A 12,226-nucleotide genomic window follows, 5' to 3' on the forward strand; every position below is an offset into this window, starting at 1 on the left:
TCTTCTTTCTCTCTATGAAAGTGAGTGCAGGTACTGCAAGGAATAATCTTGAAAAGGTAAGGCGATAAGAGTAGATGACCCCAGTAGGTTTATTCCATCTCTAACTTATCAGGTTCTATAAAGAGAAAGAGCTCTTAGCAATGGGTGAGGGTCCCAGAAGAAAGAAAGACATGGAAGTAAAAAAAAAAGGACAAGAAGTAAACTTAACTCTATTTACAAACTGACACCAAATTGCAAACTGACATCTTCAGCTGGCATAGCACTTTTGCTCTCAATGGGACTATGCTACTTGATGTCAGCTGAGGATTTGACCCAAAATGAGCAACTGACCAAAAGAAATCCACAGTACAGGAACCTTAATAAGCCTTCCTCTGTCAGAAAAAGCAGGAAACCTGTCCCAAGTGCCAAGTTACAGGCTCCTTTTCAGAAAGGTTTATATCCTCTAAATAGGCTGATGATAACTTGACTGTCATAAAAGCCAAAGATTTGTACATTTTCCAAGTGATTATTTCTGAATGGTGCATTTCCAACTCAGATTTATCTTAATGTGACAGCTGAAGACAGAGGTAATATACCATTGTTAATGGCTTTTACTAGGCAAAGTGGCTTTTATGGCTTGCTGCCAGGAAAATGATTTAAATGGCGCTCTTTGTTTCATTCTGCTAATTGATTGTCGATATTTGAACATCGATGGATGATACCAATTAGTCATTTAAACCACCAATATGAAGCTACTCCTCTTGGCCCGAACGAAGGGTTTTAGTTAGACCAGATACAGCTGCACACCTGCGACACCTTCCATCTACGAATCTCAAACTGCTGTACAAAACATCAGCGGTTTTAGCCTCCCAGCCCTGTGTGGCTGCATCTCCACTGAGCCTACCTAGGGGATTTTCTCACCACTGGCTTAGCATGCAGGAAAGTGTAGCCCAGCCCCTAACATTCTTACCACTGTGTCACCTAGCCCTGCCAGGAACAGAGCTGGACACTACTATGTCTGTCGCTAGCCAGGGCAAGCAGAATCTCGAAAACCTCAAAGGAGACATCAAGATTTTCAAAAGTGAGGAGCACTCAACTGCAGACACCAGAAAGGAGCCTAATTTTCAGATGGTACCTCCGGTCGGGCCCCCCAAAAATCACTCGTCACTTTCCAACCTCTTCACCTAATAGTAATAATTCAGCCATCGATGTCAAGGCGCTTTACAAAGGAGGTCAGTATGGCTAGCCCTATTTTATAGATGGGGAAACTGAGGCCGAGCGGGCATGTGACCTGCCCAAGGTCATTCAACAGCCCAGGAACTGAACCAAGATTTCCTGAGTCTCAGTCTATTGCCCTCTCCAGAAGGTCACCTTGAGACTAAACTCTTCCTTATTAGAACATAAGAACGGCCATACTGGGTCAGACCAAAGGTCCATCTAGCCCAGTGTCCTGTCTTCCAACAGTGGCCAATGCCAGGTGCCCCAGAGGGAATGAACAGAACAGGTAATCAGCAAGTGATCCAACCACTGTTGCCCATTCCCAGCTTCTGGCAAACAGAGGCTAGGGACACCATCCCTACTCACCCTGGCTAATAGCCATTGATGGACCTATCCTCTATGAATTTATCTAGTTCTTTCTTGAACCGTGTTATAGTCTTGGCCTTCACAACATCCTCTGGCAAGGAGTTCCACAGGTTGACTGTGCTTTGTGTGAAGAAATACTTCCTTTTGTTTGTTTTAAACCTGCCGCCTATTAATTTCATTTGGTGACCCCTAGTTCCTGTGTTATGTGAAGGAGTAAATAACACTTCCTTATTTACTTTCTCCACACCAGTCATGATTTTTATAGACCTCAATCATATCCCCCCTTAGTCGTCTCTTTTCCAAGCTGAAAAGTCCCAGTCTGATTAATCTAGGCCCCACTCCTGCGTCAGTGCCAGCAAGGGACGTTTCACTGCTGACTTCAAAGGGAGCAAGATCGAGGCAGCAGCTCCAGTAACTTCAGTGGAGTTGCATCAGGGAGTTTGGGGGTAGAATTTGGCTTCCTGGTTCTTAGCCCCACTACTCCCTTTCTTACCCTGTACCAGTTGACAGTTGGCGTTACGCTGGGAGGATAAAAGCCATCAATATCTGGACAAATGATCTTCTCGTTAGTATGCTCCAAATAGAACAGCTCTTCAGTAGGTTTTATTGATTGGCTGACGCAAGAAGTTTGGTCTTTCTGAACAACCTCCAGGGGAAACGCGACCTTGCTGCAATAGGTTGTGTTTCTAAGCACAGAGGAGGGAAACACGATTAGCTTGGTCTAGTTTATTTATGTGGCATTATGAATGAAATGAAATTAAAAGTCACAGTTTGGGTCACAGAAATGACGGCTCTGATGAGATAGATCCAGCCTCTATTGTCGTATTTGCATGTAGGAAAACTCCAGACAGACACACTGAGACAGACACAGCAGCCGCACAGTGCATTAGAAAAACCTAAAGACACTTTTCCCCATGCAAAGACAACTCACGTACTGCACCATCCTTTACCAACGTAATGAAAACAATGGGGGCTAAGACGTGAAAAAGGAAGACAGACTGAGATCTCCTCTTTGTTGCTTTGGGGATGCTACATTCATTTTCTCCTGCACCTGGAGCTGTTTTTAATTCCCTGGAACTCTTTTGGGGTGTCAGGAAACTTTGGCAAATTAGCATCCAGTTGACATATTACCCTGCCTCTGAAGCCATCTCCACTTCTATATAGAGATTGCTCCTTACTGGAGGGGGCGTGTGGATTTTGCCAGTATTCTCCCCGTGGACACTCACAGTTAGCATGGAGAGGTATGTGCATTAACGTCTGCAAGGTGCTAAGCATTATTATAATATAAATGGGCTTGGCACTGAGAATTCTTGTAACTGTCACATTGTCACCGTTAATTCTTATGTGATATAAGATATTAAGCGAGCAACACAATTTTCTTGTTATGTAAAAGGCATTTGTGTGCCCTACAGTCTGACGCCCTCCGCCCTACTGCGCTGCTTACCTGAGCATGCAGGTATAATTCCCAGTGTCGTTGAGAAGGGCAGGCCGGAACCAAAGGGTGTCTTTTTCCTTACTGACCCGATTGTCTGGGAGACGGAAGTTGATTGGCTCCTCCAGGTCCCGGTCCTGCCCAATCCAGTACCAGATCAGGGTTAAGCCAGCCGAATGGGCTGTACTGTAGTTGTATTTTAAGAAGGCCTCGAAGAGCGGGCATTTGATCCTAGCTGGTTCCCCGTCGTAGACCTGGATTTGTTTCATGGTGTCCACTCCCCAGTCATCACAGCGCTCTAGGGCCAGAAGGAAGAGACACCTTAGCTTTCACGTGGGCAGAAAAGAAGAGCTGCCCACGCTCCTGCTCCCACTGAAATCAACGTGTCTAGCGGCGTCATTGGAGACAGAGCTGGGGATGCTGCCTTCAGAGTACTAGGCACCTGGAAACCTGGCTTCTTCTTGCTGTTCTTCCTACAATTCCCCAAGATATGCGTCCCTGCCAGGGCAACATCACAGGACGCGAGTGGGTAGAGCCAGGCTTCCCGGACAGCATGGAGAGAAATCCTACCTGAAAATGACTCCCTGATGAACTCTATGCCACAGCTGTGTGTGCATTTGTGTGGGGCGGCAGGGGCCGGGAACGTAGGGTATTTCACGGCGGTAGAATCGGTTAACATTGCCACAGGACTTAAGGGCTGTTGCTGCAGAATTCAGTGGCACTGGGCTGCCATCTACACAGCGACCTGTTTCTATTATAGTGTAGGCAAGGAAACAGGGGGGCAAGGCTGCCGGTGGAACAGCGGGAGGACCTGGCATGGGAGAAGGCACATCATACTTCTCTGGGGAGGGTGCTCCAGACCTAGGAAGCAGCATGGGAAAAGAAACAGAGCCCCGAGCTGCATTCCCATGGCCACACACGTCATAAAGCAGGATCAAGGGGGGCTCACTACAGGGTCTGCCAGAGGCAGAAGCTGGGCTGGGAGGAGGAAAGCTGCAGAGCAAACCCACATTCATCTTCCTCAGTAACAAAGAAATAAAGGCAAAGCACAGGCGAAAGGTTAATTGTTCTTTAACAGCATCTTTTCCCGCGTTTGCCTGGAAGCTACTTAATAAAAGGGACACGGAATGCAAGTGAACCCCAAACCCGTCGTGCTGGCTAACCACCGTCTTTCCTAATTCTCCTCTGCGAGCCGAGAGAGGCTAGCGGTGTGACAACACATCCTGCCTCAGCGGGCAGGCCCTGCACACATACGGAAAACAGGGCTGTGTCTGGTGGGAGGTGTCAGGTCGTGCAAAGCCTCCTAGTCATGCTAACCCAGAAAACCACAGTGAGTCACACAGAAAACCAAGTCAGATGCAGCAGTGCAGTCAGATACCATGACAATACACATGGGAGGGGATTTACCACAGAGCCTCTCACATGTGCAGAGATCAGAGGAGCATTGCTAGACAGAAAACCAGAGTCGTCAGACCTATTTTCTTTGGGCCAATCCTGCTGTCTCCCATTGCCTTCGAGGGATCAGGCTCTTCTGGCACATCCTACTCCTCAAAGGGGCAGTGGAAAGTATTTTGGCCCAAAACTGACATTTAAAAACAAGGAGAAAAGCAGGGCTAACACAACCTAATGGGACAGACTTCGCAACCCTTGCACTGAGCAACAGTAGCTTGCATAACTAAGTGCTACTTAAATGTAAGAATTGAAGAATCTGACCCAATCTGAATAGAAATGTTTTTCCTGGGATTCTAAAAATGTCAATGAAAACTGAATGTGTATTCCCTTGGAATGTGAGAAACCCAAACCAGCAGGAGAAACCTAGCAAAATGGACTGTCAACAGGAAGCCAATCTGAGCGGTGTCATGTCATTCTTCAGAGTGCAGATAGCAAACGGCATAAAGAGTGAAAAGTGAAACTAGATTTTTTAAAATTATTTCCCTTTAAACTCTCTGGCTGGTGTTTTCAGAAGCACACAGCATTGGCCTAACGCTGCTTCTCGTGAAATCTGTGGTAAAACTTCTATGGGACTTCCCTGGAAACAGTCAGGCCAATGCTGAGTGCTACTGAAAACCTCATTCTGTAAGTCCAAAACATTGGCTAACCAGCATCATGGTCAAAGCTGAATGGGACAAATACATCATGGACAAGGCTAACTGTGACCAATACATTGATAAGCTACTTAGAACCATGAGGTCCAGGCTACTTGATTTATACAAGGTCAGGACTTCAGAGTTGTTAACAAAGCAGACTGCTCGGTCAGTGACTGACTGCTATATGCATGATGAAGCTTTATGCTATTTGCTTTAGGGGCATTTATTTTCACAAAGAAAGCCTAAAGCCTCATCCCAGTCTCTGCTTCCCATTAAGGGAAGGGATTGTGACCAGGGAGTGATGTTTTGGGATTAGATCAGGGGACCGTACATGAGGGCTCCCTGGGGTTCATTCTCATCTGCGCTCCATCTGCCACTGACTTCACTGTGTCCCCTTGGGCTGGGTAAGTGTCAGTTGTCTTTATTTCTTCACATGGCAGGGCCAGAGGGGAAAAGAAACCTACGTAAAAATGGCAATACTGAAGTTCTGGGCTCAAGGCCAATGAACTCCGCAATCCTGAACAATCCTTTGTACTTTGGAAGAGCTCCCAAGTCAGCACTGCCCACGGTGTGGTGGGGGGTTGATCTTGGTGGATGGCCACGTAAAAGAGAATTGTGGTTTTCCGTGACTGTCAGTCACTATGATAACCGGGGGGCACGGAGATGTGTTAGTGGGGCTGAGTAAATTTTCCTGACAGGTTAGGAAGGCTGTCACACATTCAGGAGTCAAGACATGCTGAGGAATCCCAATTTGGAGAAGGTCGGCTCCAAACCTCAGTGAACTAACTCGAAATGCAGCAGACAGCCATGCTGATAAAGGACGGCTACACCCTACACCACAAAGCAGGGGTCTGGCTTTACCTTACTTGTGAACATAGAGAGGCTGACTGCTCCCCAGCCCTCGTGGCTCCATAAATCTCGATAAACGCCCCAAGAGCGCAGGAAGGAAAGCCAAGGACCATCAATCTCAACTTGGATGACAGAAACAAGCACTGTATCGGACATATAAACCTTTCAGGGCATGAGACGGGCTCCCCTCAACCCCCTCCTACCTGGCTCAGGCTGCTGTGAAAGGATGTAGCCAGGCGGCCATCACCCACAGGCTGATCTGCATTTAGATTTACCACAGTGGGTGCCTTGTGCCTGAGAGGTTGGGTTTTGTCTCGGAGGACATGTGAATGATCTCTCACGCACACGAAAGCCATTTCTTCTTCTTCAGCTGTTCAGTGTCTCTTTTCGGTCCTGCTTTGAGCAGGGGGTGGGACTAGATGACCTGCTGAGGTCCCTTCCAACCCTGATATTCTAGGATTCTATGATTCCCAATGCTGATAATGCCCTTTGCTGCAGTGACTAGCCCGGTGCTGTCGCAGAATGATTCAGAACCAGCTGGGTTTGTCAGGCTTGGAGAGAGCTGGTTGTATCATTTGCCCAGGATGTGGGGAGATTTAATCTGTGCTGGAAACCGATCTTGATGTGTTTGCCTTCAGCAGTGTTTTGTGTGCAACTCCCTGCTGCACCTCTCCCACTCCCAATCCACTAGGCTGCATTAGAAGTTCAGAAACGTATTTGCTGCCGCTGCCAGCAAGCGCATAACACTTCAGTTGGCGAAGTCGGTCTCAACCAGTGACAAGGGCATTTTGTTCTTCCCTGGACGTTTCAAGTCCCGTGAATATCCTTCCACAACACAAAGGATTTCATTCTCAATACTGATGGGATAGAATCCTAGAATATCAGGGTTGGAAGGGACCTCAGGAGGTCATCTAGTCCCACCCCCTGCTCAAAGCAGGACCAACCCCAACTAAATCATCCATACTACACAGTGCCACATATCCTGAGCAGAACAATGACACCAAGGAGGGCTTCGGGGATCAGTGCACGAGAACCTGCCAGAACTCAGGGTGCAAACCTCAGCTGGCAGAGCTCCACTGAAATCAGTGGAGCCACATGGGCTTACGCTCCCTTGGGCTCGGGCTTTCACCGTCCTGGCACAGGCAGTTGCCTGTCTCTGAAATGTTCCCTGCACAAATTAGACCCGTCGGGGGTAAGCTAGGTGGAATCCGCATTCGCGCTGTGGTCTGAAGGACCTGTGTAGACTTCTGGGCTTGGGCTCGAGGCCAGGCTGTAGGATCCTGCAGGGTGGGAGGCTCCCAGAGCTCAGGCTCCAGGCCGAGCCTGGGAGTCTACACAGCAATGAAACAGCCCAGCAACCCGAGCCCCATGAGCCAAGTGGGCTGGCACGGGCCAGCCATGGGTTTTAATTTGCTGCGTAGACAGATCCTCAGATATCATAGCAATGGGCTCATTGTCAAGAACAAATTGTGTCAAACCTACCTGACAGTTTTCCTTGACAGGGTAACAAGCCTTGTGGATAGGGGGGAAGCGGTAGATATCGTGGTATATCTCGACTTTAGTAAGGCTTTTGATACTGCCTCGCATGACCTTCTCATAAACAAATTAAGGAAATACAACCTAGATGGAGCTACTATAAGGTGGGTGCATAACTGGTTGGAAAATCGTTCCCAGAAAGTAGGTATCAGTGGTTCACAGTCATGCTGGAAGGGCATAACGAGTGGGGGTCCACGGGAATCAGTTCTGGGTAAGGTTCTGTTCAATATCTTCATCAGTGATTTAGATAATGGCATAGGGAGTACACGTATGAAGTTTGCAGATGATACCAAGCTGGGAGAGGTTGCAAGTGCTTTGGAAGACAGGATTAAAATTCAAAATGATCCGGACAAACTGGAGAAATGGTCTGAAGTAAATAGGATGAACTTCAATAAGGACAAATAAAAAGTACTCCACTTCGGAAGGAACAATCAGTTGCACACGTACAGAATGGGAAATGACGGCCTACGAAGGAGTACTGCGGAAAGGGATCTGGGGGTGATAGTGGATCACAAGCTAAATATGAGTCAATACTGTAACACTGTTACAAAAAAAGCAAACATCATTCTGGGATGTATTAGCAGGAGTGTTGTAAGCAAGACACGAGAAGTAATTCTTCTGCGCTACTTCATGCTGATTAGGCCTCAGCTGGAGTATTGTGTCCAGTTCTGGGGCCACATTTCAGGAAGGATGTGGACAAATTGGAGAAAGTCCAGAGAAGAGCAACAACAATGATTAAAGGTCTAGAAAACATGACCTCTGAGGGAAGATTGAAAGAATTGGCTTTGTTTAGTCTGGAGAAGATACGGCTGAGAGGGGACATGGTAACAGTTTTCAAGTACATAAAAGGTTGTTACAAGGAGGAGGGAGAAAAATTGTTGTTCTTAACCTCTGAGGATAGGACAAGAAGCAATGGGCTTAAATTGCAGCAAGGGCGGTTTAGGTTGGACATTAGGAAAAACTTCCTGTCAGGGTGGTTAAGCACTGGAATAAATTGCATAGGGAGGTTGTGGAATCTCCATCACTGGGGATTTTTAAGAGCAGGTTAGACAAACACCTGTCAGGGATGGTCTAGATAATACTTAGTCCTGCCCGAGTGCAGTGGTCTGGACTAGATGACCTCTCTAGGTCCCTTCCAGTTCTATGATTATATGATTAAAGATGCCTAACAGAGAGAGCTGATGAAACTCTATTTCAGTCCATGGATACTCACCCTGGAGATGCCAATACAATTTAATTTTAAAATAATGCATGCAAGTATCACTATTATTAGCATTAATTTGTACTGCTGCAGACTCAAGACTGAAGCCCCGCTGAGCCTGGTGCTCTACAAACACACAGGAAGAGACAGTCCAGGTCCTGAAGAGCTAATATCTGAATTGACAAAGGATGGATGAGATACTTGTTGTTATACCCATAATAGAGCTGGCGGACCCCAGGTCCCGAGAGACTGCGTGACTTGCCAAAGGTCACGCAGCACATTCATGAGAGAGACTGGAATTAGACCCAGATCTTCTGAGCCCTAGTCCAATGCCCTAAACCACCAACCTATCTCAATGTGTCAGCAAGAGGAACAATGCATGCAGAAGGGGAAAGGAGAAATGGGATGGGAGACAAAGAGAAGGAGACAGGGCATGGAAAGCCAGCATCAGTAAACACCAGTGTGTGGAACTAGCTGTTCAGAGGCTGCAGGTCCCAGGGGAGAGGCTGGTTTACATTCCTGCATGGGAAAGGGATGCGGAGCAAGCGAGGTGCAGGGAGGTGGGCAAACTTCTTCCACCTGGTGTGTCAGAAGCAAAGGCTCCACCTCTGACACAGGAGGCTGGAGAGCAGAGACAAAGGTCACTTGAAGGCCACTGCACAGAATTCAATGTTCCTTGAGATAAGGATGAGACGGGAGGACTCTCTCCTTCCGCAGTACTTCTCTGATGCACGAGGAAAAGCAGCTCGTATCGGGGAGGGGAGTTAACTTTGAATGGCCCGGGTTGTGGGTGTTACAGCACCGACCTCACACGCAGGGAGATTTCTTTATTATCATCTTTGATCTCTTGCTTTAAAAACCTGCCCTCTTGCTCAGCCTGGCTGTATAACGGGTGAGGAGGCTTAGCAAGGAGCCAGGACCCTGCTCAGAAGCTGAGCAAAGCTGGGGGTTTCCGCTGTGCACACAGGAAAGTGCTGGGGAAGGAGGGAAAATAACGGTGTCGCTCAACCCCCGGAAAATAGAAAATAAACATTCTGGAAATCTTTGGCAGCTTTGTTCACAACACTCCCCACACCCTCATTGGGAACGCCCCCTACGGACACAGAGCCCATCTCCTCCCCACACACGTGCACAACACACCGACAGAAGTGCCCATGCACGCACATGCGCCCAAATCTCATCAGATAGCTACACGCACGGTAAGTGTCTAGGGCACTGCACTGAGACTCTGGGGACCTGGGTTCTATTCACCGCTCCGCCACTGGCTGGCTGGGTGACCCTGAGCAAATCGCTTCCCCACTCAGTGCCTCAGTTTCCCCATTTGTAAAACAGGTAAACATGAATACAGTGTTTATTGTAAGGCATGCAAGTGGCCCTAAGAAAACCTTCAGTGTTTTCTGGCAGGTTCCACATTTTTAAACTGAGCCCGACATAATAAAAATGGGGTGTGAGAGGCTTTTAAGCCTGAGGAAAACAAGTAAGTCCCCACTTTCCCACCCACTTCAGTGAGGAAATTGACACATGGACGAGAGCAGAGCAGTACTTGTTGGTTAGCTCCTGGTGTGGCGGAGAGCGCAACAAAACAACCCGTAAAAGAAGGTGGCTTGAAAGACCAGTGCAAAGCGCTCAGCCTCGGTGTACATGGAGATAATCTGATACTGACACATCACTTCAGCGCGCTAAGAAACCGGACTGAGACCTAGGGGATCCGAGGTCAGTTCCCAGCTCTGCCGCAGACTCATTGTGTAACCTTGGGCAAGTTACTTCACCTCTGTGCCCCACTTTCTCCTTCATGAAACATGGAGAGCAGTTCTTCCCTGCCTCAGAAATAACTCGTTTATCATCCTGAGGGACCCCCAAGGGCTTCACGTTCCTTCCTCCAAGGCTGAGATGCAGCCACCTCTGGAGTGGAACGCAGCAGCTATGTACTCCCAGCCACACCAGTTGAAGACAGGAAGTGAAGAATACCGTAGCCAACTGCACTTGCACTAGGTAGTCAAGGTATAATGACTTGGCCAGGAAAGCAGGGGTAACGCACCTCCCTCTTGTAAACATGCCTGGTATTTGGTGATCTCGGGATCCTCATTTTTCCACAGCTTCTCTGTAAGCTCCTGTCTCACACAGCCTAATGCCCGTGACACCAGGCAGGAGCATTGGCCGCTCCTGGCAGCACGCTGGGGTTTCCCTGGACACCTCATGCAAGTGCAGCCCTGCTTAGCTTATACATTTTGACAAGGCTACTGCAACTACACCCCGGGCCGTCAAAATCCAGTTACATCTCAATGGGACCTCAGACTGTGACTAACAGGTTTTCAGTCAACAGCTGAGCCGAACAGAAACAAAACACCCAAAAGAGATGTGAGACATGGAGGTTGCTGGCTGGTCTCAAAGCGTCACCCGGCCACTCTGTCTCTTATAATTTTGGTTTATTATACAAAACTAAACCAGGGATGGGGGAAGATTAGGTGACTTGGATAATATGCTATGGAGCTTGAATCAAACGGGCCGCCAGTTCAAATCTGATTCATGTGAGGAGAGACCGAAAGCAACCATCTAACCTCGGATCAGTGACCTAAGTGAAACGGGCTCCTCCCTTCTCCTGGCCGACAGACATTCACACCATGCACACAAAAATATAAAACTATCCTCCCCCCCCCCCCCCCCGGCAGTTGGCTCCCCCTGATTGGACATAGAGACTGAACTCCTCTCTTGTCTGCAGAAGGAATCCTGACAGCTCGGGGTTGATGCAAATTGGTAAGTACCACATGGTGGTAGCTTACTGATGTACCTGCTTTGCAGCTAAACCTTCCGGTTCCCCCCAGGGGCATGAATCAGGCATCTTTCCCCAGCATAACTTCACTTTAAAAGTTGGGTGGGGAACAACCTAACCTCAAAGTATCATAAATAAACCTTGGAGATGAAAGCAGCTCCAGAACTGTGCTTAAAAATGGCGTAGCAGGTCATAAAAACATACCTGAGCTGGCCAGCAATTGCAACAGACAGGGGAATGGAGGAGGAGGGGCAAGGCAGGAAATATTAGAAGACGGGAGTGGGGGGCAGAGGGCATTGGGGGGCAGTTGTTCATTTAAAAAAAAAACCACAAGACATTTCCATCTATTTTTCTTGTTACTTTACACCCTAAAATACGCACGCTCTGGGCTTCTGGGGCTGTCACCACCCATAGGAGAAATAAGATCACCGGAACCCCATCATTCGAGTAACAGTTGTGTAGCAGTGTTTCCTGAGAATGGATACAAAGCTTTGCCTCTTCAAAGTGTTTCACAGACAGTAATTTATTAACCCTCAGATTATCCCTGGCCACAAGTAACTACGCACCCATTCTACGGAGTGGGAGACAGACAGGCTAAATCAGTGGTGGGCACCTGCGGCCTGCACCACTTCCCGCAGCTCCCACTGGCTGGGAACGGCGAACCGCGGCCACTGGGAGTTGCAGGCAGCCGTGCAAATGTAAACCAACTGCGTGGCGGCCTGCCAGCGGATTACCCTGATGGGCCAAAGGTTGCCCACCATTAGGCTAAATTGATCCTAACCCTGGTA

General features: G+C 48.1%; 1 protein-coding gene across 9 annotated transcripts in view; it reads right to left on the minus strand.

Annotated features, from left to right (window-relative positions):
- Positions 1-12,226, minus strand: part of IL1RAP (interleukin 1 receptor accessory protein) — a 65,356-nt gene that overhangs the window by 32,445 nt on the left and 20,685 nt on the right. For all 9 annotated transcript variants that reach the window (XM_073359027.2, XM_073359029.2, XM_073359028.2 and 6 more), the window contains exons 3-4: positions 3,008-3,293; positions 2,057-2,249 (exon numbers count right to left, since the gene is read on the minus strand). In XM_073359027.2, coding sequence (XP_073215128.2) covers positions 2,057-2,249; positions 3,008-3,293 — 479 coding nt within the window. The remainder of the gene's footprint in view (positions 1-2,056; positions 2,250-3,007; positions 3,294-12,226) is intronic.

This window comes from Lepidochelys kempii, chromosome 9 (genome assembly GCF_965140285.1).
Source record: "Lepidochelys kempii isolate rLepKem1 chromosome 9, rLepKem1.hap1, whole genome shotgun sequence".
Classification (NCBI taxonomy): Eukaryota; Metazoa; Chordata; order Testudines; family Cheloniidae; genus Lepidochelys; species Lepidochelys kempii.